The sequence below is a fragment of the Periplaneta americana genome, chromosome 13, assembly GCF_040183065.1.
Source record: "Periplaneta americana isolate PAMFEO1 chromosome 13, P.americana_PAMFEO1_priV1, whole genome shotgun sequence".
Classification (NCBI taxonomy): Eukaryota; Metazoa; Arthropoda; class Insecta; order Blattodea; family Blattidae; genus Periplaneta; species Periplaneta americana.
Window position 1 is genome coordinate 102,505,260 of NC_091129.1, and position 22,122 is coordinate 102,527,381.

Sequence of the window (22,122 nt, forward strand, 5' to 3'; positions counted from 1 at the left end):
TTGAAAAAGTCACATTACCTGTAATTGCATCGTAGTCTTCTTGCGCTGAAATCAATGAATCATTTATTTCAGGCAATGTAAACAATTACAAGGGTTAATACCAAAGATCAGTGAATTAAATATAAATAAATTAATAGAGAACAAAAATATTAAAAATAACATAAAATACCTAAGACTGGGATGTTTTGGTCACATCAACAGAATGCAGCAACAGAGACTGGTTAAAAAACTTTATAAATGGAAACCGATTGCTACTAGAAAATTGGGTAGACCAAAAGGCAGATGGGAATATGATGTCCTAAACGATATGAAATTGATGAATAGGAACCGTATTTTGTCCCAAAGCGTATGGAAGTAAGGTTAGTTGTTCATTGACTTTACTAACGTTACGTTATGTTTGCCGCGTGCTACAGGTACTATGAGGGAACACTTGCATCTTGTTTGTGCTGCAGTTGACGTTCTATTCACGATACAAAACTAGACCTCGTAGACAGTTTATAATGCATTCTAATGATAAATACTGATACTGCAATGAATTTTCCTACGATTTAAATTATTTGTTCATTTATTTAATCGGTTTATTTTTACTGGCAGAATTAAGACCGTAAGAACTTCCCTATCATTCAACCAGCATAAAAATACGTAGCAAATATAAATAACTTCAGTACAGAAAACAATGAAATAATAATAATAATAATAATAATAATAATAATAATAATAATAATAGGCTTAAGTATTATTATTATTATTATTATTATTATTATTATTATTATTATTATTATTAATTCAAATATCTTGGAGCAAAAGTAACAAATATAAATGACAGTCGGGAGATAAGTAGATGACCCAGTAATAATAATAATTCCCGTGGTTTTCCTAATAGTTTGTGGATTTTCTCCTAATATAGGCCTAGTCACTTCATCCGCATAAACAAGAAGCTGACGTAACCCGTTCAATTCCAAACCCTCTCTGTTATCCTGGACTTTCATAATGGAATATTCTAGAGCAAAGTTAAAAAGAAAAGGTGATAGTTCATCTCTTTGCTTTAGCCCACAGTGAATTGGAAAAGCATCTGACGGAAACTGGCCTGTACGGACTCTGCTGTACGTTTCACTGAGATACATTTTAATTAATCGAATTAGTTTTTTCGGAATACCAAATTCAATAAGAATATTATATCAAACTTCTCTCATAACCGAGTCATATGCCTTTTTGAAATCTATGAATAACTGATGTACTGTACCTTAAGCTACGGTTTGTTTACGGCTATCATCGCCGGACGCACAACGCCGGCGATTATAAAACGCTGGCGATGATCATCAGGATGTGGTTTCTTTATCAGCGTACATCGCTGTCAATTCTCATTTGTTTTGCTGCCAGAACTCGATTCAATATTTCTACATGGCCTTCTCTAAATATCGATTATTGAACATGTAGCCACCGGCGTGGCTCAGTCGGTTAAGGCGCTTGCCTGCCGCTCTGAAGTTGCGCTCGGGCGCAGGTTCGATTCCCGCTTAGGCTGATTACCTGGTTGGATTTTTTCCGAGATTTTCCCCAACCGTAATGTGATTGTAAGGTAATCTATGGCGAATCCTCGGCCTCATCTCGCCAAATATCATCTCGCTATCACCAATCTCATCGACGCTTAATAACCTAGTAGTTGATAACCAACTAAAAAAAAATTGAACATGTATGCGCCGATGTGCGTCCTGAATTTGCTTCAGAAGCAACATCCAGCGATGTGCGCCCGGTTATGATCGCCGTAAACAAATCGCAGCTTTAAGGTACGTTTTCCTCGGTGCGACTGTTGCGATGATCGTTTAACGATGATCTTTGAGCACTATTTCTTTGTATTTCCTATGGAGCTGTTTTCCTCCGAGCGACTGCCGCGACTCTATAAAATACAAAGAAATAGTGCTCAACGATTATCGTTGAACGATCGTCGCAATAGTCGCACCGAGGAAGACGTACCTTTATACTCCCATTTTTTCTCCAATATTTGTCAGAATACAAAAAATCTGATCAATAGTCGATCTGTTACGCCTAAAACCATACTGATGGTCCCCAACAATTCATCTACATATGGAGTTAATCTTTTCAAAAGAATATTGGACAAAATTTTATACGACGTCAACAAAAGCATATCTAACGTTAGTGCGACCGTTAATGGAATACGGAACTACATGTTGGGATCCCTATAGAATATATCAGATAAATTCCTTAGAAAGAATCCAATATAGGGCAGCTAAATTTGTTAAAGGTAAAAGAGAAGATGAAAACGATACGATAAAAGAACTTAAATGGGAAACTTTGGAAAACAGACGTAGGAAAACTACAATAACATCATTGTATAGAGCACATCTAGTTCAGAAAGCATGGGTAGACATAACGGGTCGGTTAGAAAAGCCAACGTACTATGGTAGGAACGATCATGATTTTAAAATCAAATGTAGGAAACAGAAAACGGATGTAGGTAAATTCTCATTTTTAAATAGAACTATAAATGATTGGAATGACCTACCTGCAGCGGTCTTTGAGGGCTGTCCTTCCTTAAGGAGTTTCAAGAATAATTTAAAAAGTTGTGTATCAAGTGCAAATTAAAATTAAGGTGACATTTAACATTTAATCTTGCGGGACAAAATTCCGGCACATCCGGCGACGCTGATATAACCTCTGCAGTTGCGAGCGTTGTTAAATAGAACATAACATTTAACATTTAATTTTTTAAGGTGGTATGTATTTGTTTAGCCTGACGAGTTACTTCCTTGGTTTGAATTGTAAATTATTTAAAAATAGCCTGTAAGAGGACCTTAGACTAGAAATGTTTAATTTAAATGTAGTTCTGTTTATAAGTGCCGTATGCATAAGGGTGTAATTATTTGACTTATTTGAACTGCTGTATCAGTGAAGCGAGGTGAGTCAGTGGAGTTATGGTTTTACAGTGCAGTGAATAGTTCCGATCAGTGATAATTTATAGCTTCAATGAAATGTGTTCTATAATGTCAGTGAAATGTGTTATAGTGTGTCAGTGAAATGCGTCATAGTGCCACTACAGTGAGTGAGATGAGAATAAAGTGAAAGACTATTGAACCTTATGTAGGGCCTATACATAATTATGTAGGTTGTAATGTAAAATTAGGTATTTTATTTGTGTTTTATTATTATTGTGTTAAATTATATTGTGTATTCTTATTGTATTGTGTATAAAATTGTATTGTGTATTGTGTAATTGTATTGTGTATTGTAAATTTATTGTGTATTGCTTATCATTTTATTGTGTATTGTTTATATTGTGCATACCACTGCCACCGGGTGCTTGCCCACTTGCAGTGTAAATAAATACATACAAAGTGATATTCCTCGAAAGTTACTACAGTTAGTCTTGTCCTCCTTATTACGAAATTAAAATTCCTTGCATTACAATACACAACACTATACATATTAGCGTGAATAATGTTTCATCAATATAGGTACATTCTTTATTATAGTCTAAATAGTAAAAGTAACGTAGTCACAAAGTTTCATAGGCTATAGTCGTGAAAAAAAATTGTCTGTATTAAATTAGTTTTAATTAAATTAACAATAGCCGATAAGACGATGCAACTAACTAAGAATTAAAATTACTTTTTTTTTCTTTAAGCCCAATAATTTGAATATTTCCCACTATATGGCTAGTGTTTTGTTTTTTGTGAGGTCCTGTACTATTGTAAGTTTGCCGGCTGATCAGCTTTTAGTGCAAATATAAGTGCATGTTTCGTAATTTTAAATGCACATTTTAGGGTTTTTAATGCATATAATTCTCAGCACTAGTGATAAAACATTACAGATTGAAAGACTTTGAAAATATGACTCTAAAAAAATATAAAAAAGCAGAACAATCGATATTCCATAGCAATAAAAGCGAGAGCATTTCATAAATACAGTGGCAATGGATGGCACTTCTAAGGAATATATGAACATTTGTCTTTAAAACTAGGTCTAAACGTATGTTGTGGATGAAATTAAAAAAAATACATTTCAAATTCAACGGACTTTCCATTGCTATCGTATACATAATAACTATTTAGTAATTGGTCAGTTATTTCGGGTTTTCGATCCAAATTATAACACGAATATCAAGTAATTGCATAACGAACCCTTGAACTCATTCCGCGAAATACCATTTCGCTATTATGAATAGACCTATATTACTGGTTATAATTCACTGCTTTTCTTACTGCACTTACCGTCAGCTTTCAATGCAACGGCGATAGCATCAACTAAAAATTAAGAAAGCACACATTCAATTTATTCTTATAAACAGCACTCAAACGAATCTAAAATCAAAGGTGATATGCTTCTCTTATTTCATTGAATAAATAAAACTTACTTTGAATAAGAGTAAAGTTAAATTATGCAAGGTGGCTCACATAAAGTGTTAAAATTAGTTTCTCATAAATTGATCAATAAAACTGAAGTCCGTGTCCGGAATCTGTAGCATAGATGGCGCATTTGGATGGAGATAGAGAGAAGCGAATGGGCGGAGCCTAGCAGTGCGGGAGTGTGTTGCGGGAAGCATCGACGCGCGGCCGCTAAGGAGTAAGATGGCAGAAGTTGACATCATCACTCGCTCCCTCCAAGCAATGTCTTTCCCGCCAGAGAGGTCATTGGCCCAGCCACCTCGACTCACCACTAGCGCAGAGGATTTGTTTCGTCTTCTAAGTCTACAGACTCTAGACACGGACTTTTTAAATACCGAGTTTTCCAAATCTCATTAGACGAGGGAGACCTTTCATATTCAAAGTAACCTTCGTTAACATCTAAGCTCTGATTAATTGTTTTGCAAAGATTTCTTCTAACATTTGCCTACATACAGGGAGTAATAGTGCCACAAACTTTATGTATTCGTTCTTTCTTAAGGCTCATTCTCAATGAAAATTAAACATAACATAAGCGTTAACTTAAAAATGTAAACGTTACGGTAAAATCAAGAAGTCATACCATCATTCACGATGGAAACATAAACATAACCGCGAAGATACTTTGTAAGCATGGAAACATAACAACGACGCCATTTCCTCATAGTTTGTCGTATACTTCAACGCTCCACGATTGTGTTCTGTTTGCAAAGCACGTAGCATGAAAGTTTGGAGTTCGCAAACTTTCATGTTAACGTCTAACGATAATGTTGATGTCAGTGTTTATGTCAATCATTATGAATGATACCATTTGGTAACCTGGCCGCAAACTTCTGTGTTTATGTTACCGTTATGTTTAATTTTCATTGTGAATGGGCCTTTATCCTCTTTGCAGGTAGGTACTGTAGAGATGACTTTCCCCTTTTACGTATCCCCATAAAAAATAATCCAAATGGGTCGGTTGAGCGAGCAGGCCATGTGACAGGTCCAGCACGTCCAATCCATATCTTAGGTGGCTTTGAAAACAGACGGTTATCAGAATATTACTGTTTTCTTCCTTTCCAAAGTTTCGTTTTCTGATTCACAAATAATATTAAGACTGTATTAAACCTCTGTCGTGATTGCGTGGCTATTACTTAACTGGTTTCATAATGTTAACCACACATTAAATTAAATGTAATTAATTTTATTTATTATAAATATTAACAACAATATGTTCACAATTTGTTATAAATATTAAGTTGCAGAATTAGCGTTTTCAATATCTGAATTCTCGTTTGAATTTATTTTAACAAAATTTGTTTATTTTTCTACTGTTGTTCTTCTGTTATAAACAAAAACTAGTTACCTAATTAGTTGCGTAATAGAAGTATCATTACCTAACTAGCTGCGTAATGAATGTGTTTATAACAATTTTGTTAGTGATGTAAAATCCACATTACATAATAAAAGTGGATAAAAACATTTACAAAACTTAGAAACATTGACCTTACCTTGTCAGTGCATTCTCTCCCTAATGATGTTAAAAATCAAGATTAAGCATTAATCAGAACATTCAACATTTTAATTCAGGACACAAATCAGATCTCCACCTACCGTCCGTTAGTCTCAGTTGTTGCAAGTAAGGACATCAATATCCATGCATTACAATCTCCAATGCTATGCCTAATTAACTCAAAGCTTTCAAGGACCAAGAGAAAGAGTTCAGAACAGAATTATCAAAATTTCTCCACACTGATACCTTCTACTCAACTGATTAATTATTTCTGATTGCATATTAAATTAATCTACTTATTATGTATTAATAATTGTGTATTAAGTCTATATATTTAACGTGGAAAATTTAAGTGGGCACCTATTCTGGAAAGATGTCCTTCACCATTTCTGTAATACTCTAGAGTGGAATTCTCGAACACTCCTTTAATGGGCCTTCGCTTAAATCCGACCTTTAAATCTCCTTACACAGCTTTTCCAGTTCTAAAACCTTTCTTACGCCAGTGATGAGCAAACTGTTTTATGGGAACAGGTTAAAAAATAGAAATGCATAAAGTGGATCATGTAATAGAGGTTAGCTCTATTTGCCTATTATAACGTCTTATTCAATGGATATAAAAGAATGTGTGATAGTGGAATTGCAAATGTGCTTCTAAAAGTTCCCACGGTCTGGTTGCAACTGAGACGAGGTGACTCTCAGAATTTGAAGCTAAATGTTCATCAGTCATCCTGTTCTTAATACTATTTTTTTGAAGTTTCAAAGTAGAAAACACTTTCTCATAAACAATAAAGAATGCAAATATGGAGATAACCTTCTGGGCATGAGATATCAACTTTAAGCAGGGTGCTAATTAACGGGGGGATGGGGGATTTCCCACCTGTAGGAAAGTTATCCCCCTCTCATAAATTCATATTAACATCCCTTCTAGGGATAACTTCTATCCCTCTCTCACAAAACATAATTGTATTGTTTTAATACGAGTATTTTATAAAGTACTGTATGCATTATCAACAACCGCAAGCTGACAACAATCAGTAACTTAGGAATTACACATCTTATCTTAAGCTCCTCATGGATATAATTATTATTATGATCAAGATGCAAGACAAGCAACTCAGTGCGACCAAGCGTTGAGCCGTATCGAATGAGGATAATAATAATTTTATGTACTGTATGGTATTCTCTATCTAAGATTTTATCCCCCCCCCCATCAGAAATCTTAATTCGCACCCTGACTTTAGGATGCGTGCTTTCGATAAGTACTTTAGAAATCAAGTTTTGGGACATTGAGAAACAACTGCTTGGATTGAGTGTTACATTGTAACTGAATTAATTCTAGCTAATGTCAGGTTTTACCGTTTCGTAGTGCAATTAAACGGAATAACTAAAGTATCCTTAAGTTTTGTTCATTAATTGTAAGCAGCCAGTACCTACTTAATTTTTTTTCTCTTTGTACGAAGGAAGGACCCGAAGGATTACATGTAGCCTGAGACATAAATTATTATTTAATTTAAATTTCGTGGAAGGATTCTGTATTAATTAATCTCTGGCCACTGGTCACTAAGCTATGAAAAAAAAAGTACGTAATAATTTTTCCTACCTTTCCTCTTTAAAAAATATCCAGGATTTGGAATCTGTACGAGGGCACCCATCTGGCCCTTGGGCCGAACTTTGCTCATCACTGCGTGTACGCGTATTTTGCTCCTCAGCACTCAGCAACCCGCACCATATCATTGTTGGAAAAAAAAATGAAGTTTGAATATTATCGTAACTTATATGTATTACATTCAAGATAGTAGACTACAAGGGTGCTATTCATAGACATTTCGCTAGCCCGCACTACGAGCGTGCTAAGCCAGCCCCGGCTATCGACTGGTTACTTGTACAGGATTCATAACATATCATATCATATCATATCATATCATATCATATCATATCATATTATATCATATCATCTCATATATCATATCGCTAACACAGATTTATGAATACGAAAAACGTTAGTTCGCTGATCGTCCACCGGAAGCCCGCGCTAAGAATGTCTGTGATTTGAGCAGTGAATGCTATATTTATTTCCTTGCACTGGTTACGATATGATTTTACTCATCAAGAGGTGACCACCTACTATTATCTGAAATCCCAAAACCATCAACCACTTAAACTTTCCACGCAATTATAGGGATCCTATGAATCCCTTGCTATATTTTTGTAAATATATTTATTTTTATTTGTTCCTCATTTTAAAACTATAGCTAGTGATAATTTAAGATCAATGGAATACAAAAAATGGCATTAAATGAGACAAAATCCAAGCACACTGTACCTAACTAAACAAATAATAAGTAAGCTACGTTAATAGCAATGTAAATATTAAAACAGGAATATTACTACCTATAGACCTAATACTAATTTGTGTAGGTGATTAGCTTATGTTTATTTTCCTATCTGCGTTGTGTAAGCTTACATACGTATTTTATCTAAATTGCTTCAAATTATTCAAATTAATATCAGATACTACAAAATGGAAATCTTACCTAAGTGATCTACATAATCTGCAACAAAAATTAAAAATGATTATTAAAAACTAAGAATATTTATATATTTATCATTTGTATTATACTTAAATTGTAATTAGACTCATAGGCCTAATAGTGATACTCCTACCTCTGTTATTGCTTCTGATGCTAACAATAATAATAATAATAATAATAATAATAATAATAATAATAATAATAATAGCAATAATAATAATAATAATAATAATAACTCCTCACCTCTGATTGCAGCTGCATAATTCTGTTCTGTAAAACAAATACACAAGTTGTGAGTGAATACATTATTATACCATAAACTTTTTGAACTAGCAACCATAGGCGGAGTTATGGGGCTCGTGCGGGGCACTGCTCCCCCTAAACTTGTTTAAATTTCTTTTCTATTAACGTTAGAAAATATTGAATTCAAAAGATCTTTTTTGCTCTTGTTTATGATAAAGTTTCTGTACCTAAATTGACGAATTAATGTCTTCAGATTATGTATCTGGACTACAATATTTATTTTAAATTTCTGAATGTATAAGAATTTCTATACCTCATTTGAGGAATGGAAGCATTTGTAATGTTTCTTTTGTAGTAGCCTATACTCATGTGTCAGAAGTCTGCAAATGTTCAGGCCGCCACTTGGAGAAATATGAATAACATACTGCACAGCAATGCAGAAAAAAGAAATGTGACCCCGGTATAATGTGTAAACTTATATACGAGATTAAATAAAATAATAATTTCATATGATATCTTCAGGAAGGTAAGCTTCATATAAAAAAAGTTTGTTAGCGACTGTTACGTAGTTTTATCGATGTACAGGATGCGTCAGAAAGAACGGATGGATTTCACAGAGCAAGAAAATTGTAAGGATTCATCAAATCAAAAATTTATTGTTATCAACAGACTCACCAAAACATGCAGTTTATTTATGAAATACATCATCCATATAATGTCCTTGGCTTTCGATACAGGCATCGAGGAGTTTCCTGACGTTCACCATCACTTTCACAGTCATACTTGGTGGGATTGCCGCGATTTCTTTACGAATCTCCGTCTTTAGTTCGTCCAGTGTATGTGGTCGATGTTTATAAACTTCCGCCTTCAAATGGCCCCAAAGAAAGAAGTCGCAGGGCGCGAGATCTGGCGAACGTACAGGCCAAGGAATGTCGCCACGATGCGAGATGATGTGCCCCGGAAAGAGCTCTTGTAAGAGATTTAATTTTTGACGCGCGGTGTGAGGAGTAACCCCTGCTTGTTGAAACCAAATGTGCTCAGTATCAACAGTAAGCTTGTTCAAACTTGGTTGCAGGAAAATTTGTAACATTTTAACGTAACGAACACCTGTAATGTTTACTGTACTGCCGTCGTAAGGCCCCAAACACCAAATTCTGCTACAGCACACCAAACCGTAACTCTCTTACTGTGAAGAGATTTCTTGTGCAATTCTTTAGAATTGCGCAATAACGGAAATTCTGTTTATTGACACAGCCGGAAAGGAGAAAATGGACTTCGTCACTTGTCAATGGAACTGTGGTAAGAGCCACGTTCGTGATAATACGCCAACAATATTTAATCAACACGGTTCTTCCAATCTCCTGCATTAAATTGTTGCACATTTGCCATCTTTTATGGGTGAAAAAAGCGTCTTACCGTAGTATCGGACAATCTCAGTGCAATAGCATGTTTGCTGGCTGATCGTTGAAGTGACCGGACAACGAACTTCCTACTGTCTCCATATTTGGAGGTGTACATGCGTTCCGTGGTCGTCCAGGTGATTTCTTCTTTAATGTTAAACCTGTAGTACGAAATGAAGCCACCCACTGCAAAATTGTATTCCGAGCTGGAATTCTAGCTTGATGTCCGATCTCGAAATGAATCTTGAGTGGCAATCACAGACTCTCCATTTTTTAAAAAATGTCTCTGCGATGAACGCACGTCGTACGCCAGACCACTCCATGTTCTCAACTGCAACTGCATTCTCTCGCTGACCCAATACTCTATCCCTTCCCTCGCTGAGTATCGATAGTTTGAAATCCATCCGTTCTTTCTCACGCACTCTTTATATGTACTGTACAAGAGAGAAAAAGAGAGAGATTGTTTTAATTTATGCCTTATTATAATCTGTAGTAAACCTACAGTTCAAGCCCTGTACAATTCGGTCCGAAACATCGCGGATATGGATGTAACATTGTAAGAAACATGCCTCCCGAAAATACCTTATTAAATGATCATATTCCGATATAAGTACTGTGCTGTACCACGATCAAGCTATAATGGGGGGAGGAGGTAAATGATGTCCTCTGTTATATGTGGATGCACGAAACTTTTCTTGATCCTTCGGCTACATAGTACTCAATCGGTAAAGTTCGGTTATCTTCGTTGACAAAGATTGGCATTGCATGGGCATACGCCGTGACACCTGAGTGTAGTTACTGATCGTTGTTTAATAGACACAGGAAAGTAATACGTTGGAAAATTAAATTAATTTTGTTTTCGAACATAGGCCTACTAATTTTTATTGCAATGGCTGAGAAAATACAGGGACATCAAGAAACACCTTCCAACTCTTCCTCGGAAACAAACCGACACCACCGAACCCGAACGAACTGTTCACAGTGCGGCAAAGGGCAGAGAAATAACGGTTCGGAACAGGTTACAATCTGTTTACTATTTGTTTAGTTTAGTGTTGAGATCTCTTTGGTTGGCAGTACTGCCGTAAGCAAGGCGGGAATAGTTCCCTCCATCCCCTCGCCCCGTTAAAAGAAGGATCAAGAAAATTTTCGCGGATAGTACGGAAAATTGTCTTAACGATAGTTTTCAGTAGAACAGGATTTGTGTTACTACCTTATCATTCTGTCCATTTTAGAAATTAATTTCAGCGAACTTACCCAGTCTTTTCACTTCCGGACTCTTGAGGACTGAAACTAAGTAAAAAAATGTAAAATATATCAATTTTATAAAATAATAATAATAATAATAATAATAATAATAATATAATTAATCACAAACGTAATAAGCTGAATTTCAATATTCTAAATACTTTTTTTTATATTATGCTTTCAATTTTCTATAATATGCTGCTAATTGTGTGACATATTACACATGATACTGTTCTTTAGAATTACCAGACGTTCGGATTTTGCCTGATATATCCTGCCTTTTAGTCGTGTGTCCTGCATCCGAATTCAAATATCTTGGAGCAACAGTAACAATTATAAATGACACTCGGGAGGAAATTAAACGCAGAATAAATATGGGATATGCGTGCTATTATTCGGTTGAGAAGCTTTTATCATCTAGTCTGCTGTCAAAAAATCTGAAAGTTAGAATTTATAAAACGGTTATATTACCGGTTGTTCTGTATGGTTGTGAAACTTGGACTCTCACTTTGAGAGAGGATCATAGGTTAAGGGTGTTTGAGAATAAGGTGCTTAGGAAAATATTTGGGGCTAAGCGGGATGAAGTTACAGGAGAATGGAGAAAGTTACACAACACAGAACTGCACGCATTGTATTCTTCATCTGACATAATTAGGAACATTAAATCCAGAGGTTTGAGATGGGCAGGACATGTAGCACGTATGGGCGAATCCAGAAATGCATATAGAGTGTTAGTTGGGAGACCGGAGGGAAAAAGACCTTTGGGGAGGCCGAGACGTAGATGGGAGGATAATATTAAAATGGATTTGAGGGAGGTGGAATATGATGATAGAGAATGGATTAATCTTGCACAGGATAGGGACCGATGGTGGGCTTATGTGAGGGCGGCAATGAACCTTCGGGTTCCTGAAAAGCCATTTGTAAGTAAGTAAGTAAATAAGTCCTGCATCCGGCCAGGCGTTGTACAAAATCATAAATTGTCCTCCCTTTCTCTCTCGGCAATTCTCAGTGGGTCAGAGTGAAACCGTCTATGTCTGGACTCCATTATATGAATAATGTTTGTAAAATTTAACTTGAGTCTAATACATCTATCTATGAATTTCCATAGGTATTTATTGGATGAGAAACAATTTATTGGATGAGAAACAGACGATGTTGTCCGTGTGAGCGAATTTCGGGACACTCTATATAATGGCGATACGATTATGATTATAATTTTAATTAAAGTACATTGATGTTGCTTCGTATTAGGTATTTAAGCTTGCAATAACCATTAAACTGTATATCCTAAATATCAAAATTAATCATTTATAGAGGCCTGCTTTCGATCCGCACTCCTAAAGGTGCAACACACTGGGGCATAAACATTATCTCTCCATCTAGATAACTCTAGCAATGATAAATACTCAGATCATTTCAAACGGAAAACGCAATATGTACCTCCGTCACACAAACAAAATTTCAAATGTAGAGGTGTAAAAAGGTAGGTATCGTAATTCGCGGTAATGAATACTGTTGCAGCAAGATTGAAATCTCACTCTTCCTATGGATATTTTTAGCTATGTCAATCTGAACTGCAGATTAGTGTGGAGTAAAATTTTCAGTTGTATACAGAGTGTAAACGCTACAAACTGCCAAAATTACATAGGGAGTACCTATATATCTACTGAACAAAATGTCTAGTGAAATTTAATTATTTCTTATAATTTTATTTTTATTTCTACAATACAATGTTTTTAAGATTGATAATAATTTGTTTACATTTCGATTGAACGTGGAATGTCATTGCCAATGACTTTGCACCCGACAAACACCAATACACATCAGAGAGACAACAGAGTAACAAACGACTGCTTCAGCGTACGTATCGGACACAGTAAATACTATCTATTCTCATTTTCAAAAACATGAGACTCACATTTTTTTCTGAGAAAATCTTTACATTTACAGAAAAATATTGACTTCTTTCTTCGGTTATTTATGCTCTACAACCAATATTTTTTGGCAGTTTATATCGTTTACACCCAGTATATTTGTAAATAAATTAGAACTATTCCAATACCAATACAGAAAGAAAAGCCACAGAAATCCCTGATGTAAAATATGTTGAATTTAATATAAAAATATGATTACTGAAGTACATGCATAATGTTCAAAATTAATGTTATAGGGAAAATAAAAATAGAAGTTGTTAAAGTTTTGTAACTATGGCAGTTCAATTCATTTTTATAATGGGATGCGTGTTACTACAGCCAAAGATAACAGGATAAAACTGTTCGCAAATACTACAGAAAATAAAGAATGTTCCATTAAGTCTATCAATTTAATGATAAAATCATATAATTCATTGGGTCCATGAGAAATTATTAAATTAATATACAACATAATAAGATTGAGAAACAAAGACTCAAGTTACAAGACCTTTCAGTTCTAGGGTTTTAATATGCCTTTCATATTTAATTGATTATTTAATTAAAGATTTATACTTACGGGACACTTGCAATGTTTCTGTAAATAAGGAAAGTTTATGTCAGTTCAAGCGCATTACAATATCATTAAAAATGTGTTCACAAAGGTTAAAAAAAGAGTAGGTAATTCACCACTTCTGCAAATAATAATAATAATAATAATAATAATAATAATAATAATAATAATAATAATAATAATAGACCTAATAATAATAATGATATTAATAATAAACGTATTGCTAGAACAAAAAGAGTAACTAACCAGTTCTGTAAATGGAACAATTGAAAAGAACAACAGATGATAGCAACATAGGCGCCGACTTTGGTGGGCCAAGGTGCTATCTGCCCCTTCAACTTACAAAGGCAGGGTATTGCCCCCGCAATAAAATTAGTAGAGAGGCCACGTTCCTCCAAATAATTTGAAGAGAGATTCCTCATGTTAAAAGAAATTAATTTGCTTGAAAGATGAAATGGGACATAAGTCAAAAATTGTTATTTCAAATCCATAGAGAGGGTCAGCTGATACAGTGAACATGTTAGTGATGCAACTCACAATACCCTCTCCCTTTCTTTCCTCCTGCATTTAAGATCGGTGAATCCCCACAAGTTACAGCGGTAGCTTCACTTCTTTATTTATGAGCCACATTTTTTTCAGTTCAGGCTATCAAATACTGTGATCGAACAGTAGCAGTCATAAACATTATCAAGCGGAAATAAAACGAAATTAACTGTTCAGTTAACGATATATCGGACTGTATTTTTGCATGATATCACTTATTACTCATGTTCAACATATTTTCATAAACAATTAAATTTGTTAAGAAATTTAAAAGTAATCGTTATCAGCAGGGAAAGGATTTATATGTAAATACATATTTACTTATAAAGCTAATATAATTTATATTTTGCATTATCTTTATGTTTCACAATGTGTAGGGTTGAAAAATCCTACTTTTATTTTCCATATTTTTCCATATTTTAGAGTTTAGTACATATTTTCGTTAATTTCCATATATTTTCCATATTTCATATAAAACAGTCCATATTATATTAGGTTTAACAATAAAACAAAACAAAATTCCATTAACTTTTAAAAATACATTTCAACAATAGAGATTTAAACACATGTTCAGTAATCCCTTTAACATCAGAGTTATTTGAAAATTAGCAGTCCTATCAACAATGGGAAAGTAAGTTACAAAACTGTATTAATTTAATTTAAAATTTTTAACAGACTTCAGTTGTGCAGCTCAACAGTTAAATGCCAGTCAGAGTACACATAGGTTCAGTTTTGTAAATCATACTATAAAGACGGTAAATATGCCAAAAGTACGTCATTCAGTCAATTTAAAATCAAAACTAACAAGTTACATTTCAGAATTTAAAGAAGATGGTTTATCAACTGACAATAAAATATTATTTTGTAATTTGTGTCAGTGTGCAGTATCATCTACACAAAAGTTCCTGGTGCAACAACACATTACAACTAGTAAACATCAGGCCAACAAACAACTAAATTCCAAGCAGAGACAATTGTTTTTAACATAACCAACAACATCGAATGTAAGATCTGAGTTTAACATCGACCTGTGCCGTTCTCTCATCTCTGCTGATATTCCTCTCTACAAACTAAAGAATAAGGTCTTCAGGGAATTCCTTGAAAAATATACTCAACATACAATCCCGGATGAGTCAACACTTAGGAAGACGTATGCTCCATCCATCTACGATGAGACAATACAGAAGATAAGAGATGAAATTAAAGATAGTTCAATTTGGGTTTCCATTGATGAGACTCCCGACAAAGAAGGTAGACTTGTTGGTAATGTAGTTATCGGTTTGTTAAGTGAACAATATTCTGAACGAATTCTTTTACATTGTGATGTTCTAGAAAAGTGCAATAACAAAACTATAGTTAAACTGTTCAACGAAGCTATGGGTATCCTGTGGCCAAAGGGTATTATGTACGATAATGTGTTATTCTTTATTAGCGATGCTGCCCCTTATATGGTCAAAGCTGGACAAGCATTATCTGTTGTATATCCTAAATTGACTCATTTTACTTGTGTGGCGCATGCATTTCATCGTGTGGCAGAAGTGGTCAGAGACAATTTCCCTAAAGTAGATTTGTTGATTTCATCAGTGAAAAAAGTATTTCTCAAAGCTCCCAGTAGAGTTAACGTGTTGAAAGAAATGTACCCTGAAATTCCATTGCCACCAAAGCCAATTTTAACTAGATGGGGTACATGGCTAGAAGCAGTTGAATATTATGCCGAACATATAGACTCTATTAACAATGTTCTCCTTGCATTGGACTCTGAAGATGCAGTCTCAATTGATACTGCGAAAACAGTTACCTGTGACATAAGTGTGAAGAATGACTTAGCTCACATTCAGCATACATTTTCATGCATCATAAAAACGCTCAAAAGTCTCCAAAATAGGCACCTTTCACTATCTGAAAGTTTTGAAATTATAAATAGTACTGTGGAACAACTGAATCGTGGTAGAGGTAAAGTTGCAGATGCAGTAAGAGCTAAGGTGGACACTGTACTTTCAAAAAACCCTGGATATGAAGAACTACAAAAGGTTGTTGCTGTGATGAGTGGTGAATCAACAGTGAAGATTAACTTGGACTTATCCCCAGCAGACATTGTGAAATTGAATTATGTACCAGTTACTTCTTGTGACGTCGAACGCTCTTTTAGTCAGTATAAATCTATCCTCAGAGACAATAGAAGAAGATACACTTTTCAGCACTTGAAAGAAATGTTTGTAACCTATTGTTATGGTAACAGACAATAAAAATTGTGTTTGTTGAAACTACATTGGAAGATAAGGTACGTCCATTATATTTTTTGTTTAGTTTGATTAAAATGTACCAATATTTAACGTACATAGTCATTTTTTTATAATTTTAAGTCCATATTTAATTCCATATTTTGGTAAAAATCCATATTTAATTCCATATTTTGGTAAAAATAACTACATATATATTTACATATTTCATATATTTTTAGTCCATATAAATCCGTTCCCTGGTTATCAGCATTCAGTTTTAGTGATCATATTTTGTGATGATCGTCGTTGCAGGTGTGTGCTTGTTAAGTGATCAGTGATTGCGATATACAGCTCATGCATTTTGTCAAGAGACTCGCGATATGCAGCACGGGAACAACGTTTCTGTGGAGGGGGTAGGAGTAGGGCGTGTGTCTACCGAGTTCAAGGCAAAAACTAATCCATTCCCCTATAATTCGCAAGTAGACTCATCCGATCTCGTGCGGAGCTCTGTAGGAAGAGTAGGGGAGTGTCTGGGCATAATGCATGAGCTGTAACTATTGATAATGGATGAATTCTTAAAAAAGGAAACTGCGCAAAATAAAACTGCAATGAACGGGAATAGAATGATGAATATTGGATTGTAGTAGTAGCAATGAAACTAATAGCTCATGTTCATCATTGCTGCAAGGATCAACGAAGTGTGAATAAAGCAGTGAAAAGGAAAATTAGTACAAACGGGTCGTAGTTTTCAACAATTTTGAGTTAAGTAATTTCCATAGGCATTATATGAGAAATCAGACGATATTATTTTCTGTAAAAATATCAATAAATGTTTTAGACACAACAATTAAGGATTTCTCTGACTTTTACGCCTTCTTTCCCAGTATTTCAAAACAGTCGGCGTCTATGAATAGCAATATCATCTTCCGAAATAAGTTCTTCTCCACAACCATGAGCTAGACTTAACATCACCCATAATTTCGTACTTTCCACAGTTCAAACATACGGTATCTGTTCTTTTCTAATGTACATCTATATTGTACGAATATTAAATTGAGATTTTGAGTGCATTCCTTTCTACTCAAATAATCAGTTATACTATGAAATCAGACTGTTGAAGGGAAAGTTGTAAAACAATTTACTTCTCTCGCATTTCACCATCGCATAAAAACAAGGCTTTTTAATTGATTATCACTAATTCTTTGTAAAGGAAAATATGTGACTGTCTGGATAGCGTTTTCGGACGATTCTCCTATGCCATAGTCGAAAGAAAATTGTAAGATTGGAATCTCATAATGATAATATTTTTTTTTTCTGAGGATGTAATTTCCCTTTGGTACGTAATATAATGTTGCCAGCTTATTCTACGTAATAATAAACTGAAGTAATTCGCCATTATGTTTTGTTGATTTGAAATAAGAATTGTTAATTTTACTGAAAATTAGGCCATACTAAATTTCATATTCAATAATCCCTCATTTATTGAATCAGATACCGAACATGAACAATATATGTCCAGTAGATTAGGAAAAATCACTGTGCACAGATGAACAGGCATGCCCGAACCCACTTTTACGGTATGAGGGTTGCGAAAAATTGTATTTTCGTGAAAATGTCAAAATCGACTCTTTGCAACATGACAGTCTTTTATATTTATATTCATACTCGTATAATGAAATAAAATTCATTACATGTGACGACATATTTCTACAACTTATTGAAACTGTTATATATGTTACGTTAATTTAGTTTAATTAACTTATTTTGGTCCCTTGCGATTTAGTCCCTTTTTGGTAGTAGGAGTAGTAGTCTATAACCAAATTTCCATGGGTTTTATTAAAAACGTTTAGTATTCAACACCAAGCTCTGGAAAAAATTTATTATAGGCATCATCAAAAATTCCTTGAACATTTTCAATTATCACTTTTATTTTAAATCCTGATATTTTAATTTGATATACATTTTAATTGTTATATATATATATATATATATATATATATATATATATATATATATATATATATCATTGTTATAATAATGTGTAGTGTATCTGATTATTTTTTATGGGCAAGATTCAAAATGTTCAGCTTTATTTAGAAGTTTGCTATCACTTTTTTCAAAATTTATACGCCTCTTACTGTTCTTGAAACACTAAAAAATTTATGTTTTCTAGAATTCAGGATCCTTGTGGTCTGCCGTCTAAGTCCTGTTGAATGGTCGCCATCGTCGCCAGACCTAACACTCCTGGATTTTTATTTGTGGGAACACTTAAAGGCCAACGTGTGCGCTGAGAAGATCAACAGCATGGACCACCTCAAAGGAAAGATTACAGAAGCCGTGTCACAAACAGTGGCGGCTCGTGACTTGTGGATTGGGAGAGCTGCAGTAGATTTTGGTACATACAAATTTTACTTCTTGATACCATTACTAATAAGTATAGGACAAAAATAAATGCACTACATATCGAAAAACCAAAACTTTCTTTCTGACTTAGTTGGGAGATGTCTGTGGCATCATTTGCTTAAAAAAAAAAAAAAAAAAAAAAAAAAAAAAAAAAAAAAAAAAACTAATACCATCGATTTCAGTCTGAATTTCTGATCGGCAGACACGCAACTTGCAATCTACCAGTTCATTCTGAATTGTATTAATTTTTGAGGGGCTCGTTTAGATTACTCACGGACTGTAGCAACCCATGAAATACACCAGGGTCCTTCGCATCGTTTTTTCATCATGTCCCCTAAGGGGAAGTTCATATTGGCCACAAAATTTGATACAATCAATATTTTTTAAAATAATTTCACGATTTTTTCTCACTTGATTATGTTTGAGAATGTTTGTTCTGTTTGTTTCACTTAATTGCGCAGCAATATTAGTTTTGCCTAACATAGCCAATGGAACAACATTTTTCAGGTGAGATAGCGAAGATTCGTTCTTTTTAATTTTTAGAGGCAGATGTCCTAAATCTGTCACGCCACTCCTAGTCTGTACAGTATCACCACCGAAGAGGAGGCAACCACAAATGCTTAGCGTAAATTTCATTGTTATACTTCCTTACATATATGCACTATTTCGGCTGGATGAAGCTTGAGTAAGATTTAAGTCCGGTAACGAACGACTCTTTAATTTCACTTCATTACATCAATTTTCTCCGCAAGGGAAAGTTGAGAAAAATAAAATTAATATTCTGTAATTCACACACACTCATGCTTCCACATTTGCACTGGTTAAGTTACGGTACTAAGACGTCACACCAAAGCAACACTCAGATATACTGATAGTCAACAATTTTATAAAACTGGAAAAGAAGTCTCTTTCGTATTTTACGTGCTATATCAAAAGGATTCTACTCGTGCAGTCATTTTGAGTTAAGGCTGGAGGCTGGATACATACGTAATAATAAGGCAAAAGAAAATATTAATTTCGTTATATTAACTCGATAAGATTTTACAACAATAAGTATGTGAAGAGAAAATAAAAATTTTGTCATTAAGTTTCAAGGGAATAGAGAATCCATTTGACGCAGCATTACAATAGCAGTGTGGAAGGGGAAGAAAGATCTTCCCTTGTCGCCTGGCTCTGCAAGCCACTGCAGCGAAATATGGGTTTTAAACAGCGGCAGTTTCCCTCTGCTTCCCTTCACCTCTCTACCCCTTGACCATGCAAGACACACTCTCTATGATCTGTCCCACCCTTCAGATCCCAGCACGACTTTGAATGCAGTGTCAATTCCAATACAGTCGACGCGCAATAAGATTATGCATAAGATAATAGTACATATTCCCGGCCAGATGAAATATAAAGCAACTTACCAATAAAATCTGTAACAATTCTTGTACAAATTAAAATAAATATTATTTTTATTTTCCTGTCAAAGCAGGGAGTGCTGCAGCTCCGCAGCTCTTATGGACGAGCCGCCCCTGGTCACAAATCACCGCCACCACAGTAATACAAGTTTCGCTCAACTGGGAGCATCGAATTGGAAAATGCATTCAAACAGGCGTTTCTCATATTGAACATACACTGCAACTGTACACAACTGTTGCTAGAGGCCTATAACCTGACTTCTGTCTCACTCTGTATAATAAACTTTTAACAATATATTTATGTAATTTTCAACTACAGTAAAACCCCGATAAGATGCTGTTCAAGGGACCGGGTGTAAACCGCATATTAACGGGGACCGCGTATTAGACGGGTATACTAATTTTGATTTATATACAGTATCTATTATCATTTTTCTTTATTGAAATACATGATTCATGAATGGCAATATAGTATTGCTCCACTATGTAATTACTGTACTATATGTCAAAGACATTTACAATATGTACTGTACTTAATTATTTCGAAAAAAAAAATCATTTATAGTTGTTTGCCGTGCGTGTTCTCCAAGTCCTCATGTTTACCACACTTCAGTTTCCTGCGCTTACATCCTCCCGACGTCACAGCTGTAGTTATTCAGTCGCGATTTTTTATTATCGTTCTTAATATCGATGATGGGATTCCTAATGAAACAGAGAGTTGTTTCTGATTAAGAGTACTGTTTTAATCGTACTTTCGTAAGATTTCCAATTTTTCCGACACAGAAAGCGCTTTTCGTTTAACACTCATTGTAATCACATTCACAGACACTACAATACACTAAAGAACAACAAACTGCCCAGCAAAAATTTCCAGAATTTTATTACGGCCGAGTGAGGAATGCTTTTTGAGAGAGAGGGTTAGCAAGAGAGTGGGGTATTTTAACTGTATATAGGCTTTAAGCTCGCAGGTAAGGAGTCGAAAAAGAAAGCGTAACAAGAGGGTGGGGTATACCGGGCGTCGGAAACTGCACACCAACATTTTCTACCTGGATTTCGGTCATATAGGAACTGCACACCAACATTTTCTACCTGGATTACGGTCATAAGGAAACTGCACACCAAAATGTTTTCTACCTGCTTTGCCAATACTATAGATAATTTTAATTTACCAAACTGTTTTAATTTTGTTCGAAATGGAGCGTCTGTTTACATCTGAAAGTGAACGGGGTAATTTAGTACTGGTATATGACTGTAAATGTTATAAAGCCAGGGAATTGAAAAAATATGAAGTAATGTGGAGGTGTTGTGTTAGAAAATGCAATGCGAAAATTTATAGCTTGCTGAATAATGTGGAAGTTATTAGAGAACGCGGTGGGCATAACATGTGGTGGACATCAGTATATTAAATCCCCAAATAATTAATGCAGCTAAGAAAAGAAAAGCCATCGGTGTTGTTAATAGTAAAAATATTTCATGCTTTTTGTCAAATCTTGCGTACAGAAAACCTGAAAGTGCGTGACATATTTCGAATAAAAGATAACTTATACAAATCGTGGAGGGAACTTCAAACTATTCTACCTAAATCGCAACCCGAAGTTCATGACAGACTGAGTCATTTAAATTTTATTACTAAATGAAGCGAAGATTTCGTTCTTTTCAATGACAAGGAGTCAGGGATTTCTTCGCTAAGGAACTGGTTGAAGTAAAACCGATAGGTACTAAACTTGAGAAATTTGCAGATTATTTTCTAGAAACGTAC

At 34.7% G+C, this 22,122-nt stretch overlaps 1 protein-coding gene across 1 annotated transcript in view; it reads right to left on the reverse strand.

Moving 5' to 3' along the window:
- LOC138712179 (uncharacterized) overlaps nt 1–22,122 on the reverse strand; it is a 98,026-nt gene that overhangs the window by 62,873 nt on the left and 13,031 nt on the right. The window contains exons 4-9 of the mRNA XM_069843674.1: nt 13,802–13,819; nt 11,321–11,356; nt 8,667–8,693; nt 8,427–8,444; nt 4,227–4,259; nt 19–45 (exon numbers count right to left, since the gene is read on the reverse strand). Coding sequence (XP_069699775.1) covers nt 19–45; nt 4,227–4,259; nt 8,427–8,444; nt 8,667–8,693; nt 11,321–11,356; nt 13,802–13,819 — 159 coding nt within the window. The remainder of the gene's footprint in view (nt 1–18; nt 46–4,226; nt 4,260–8,426; nt 8,445–8,666; nt 8,694–11,320; nt 11,357–13,801; nt 13,820–22,122) is intronic.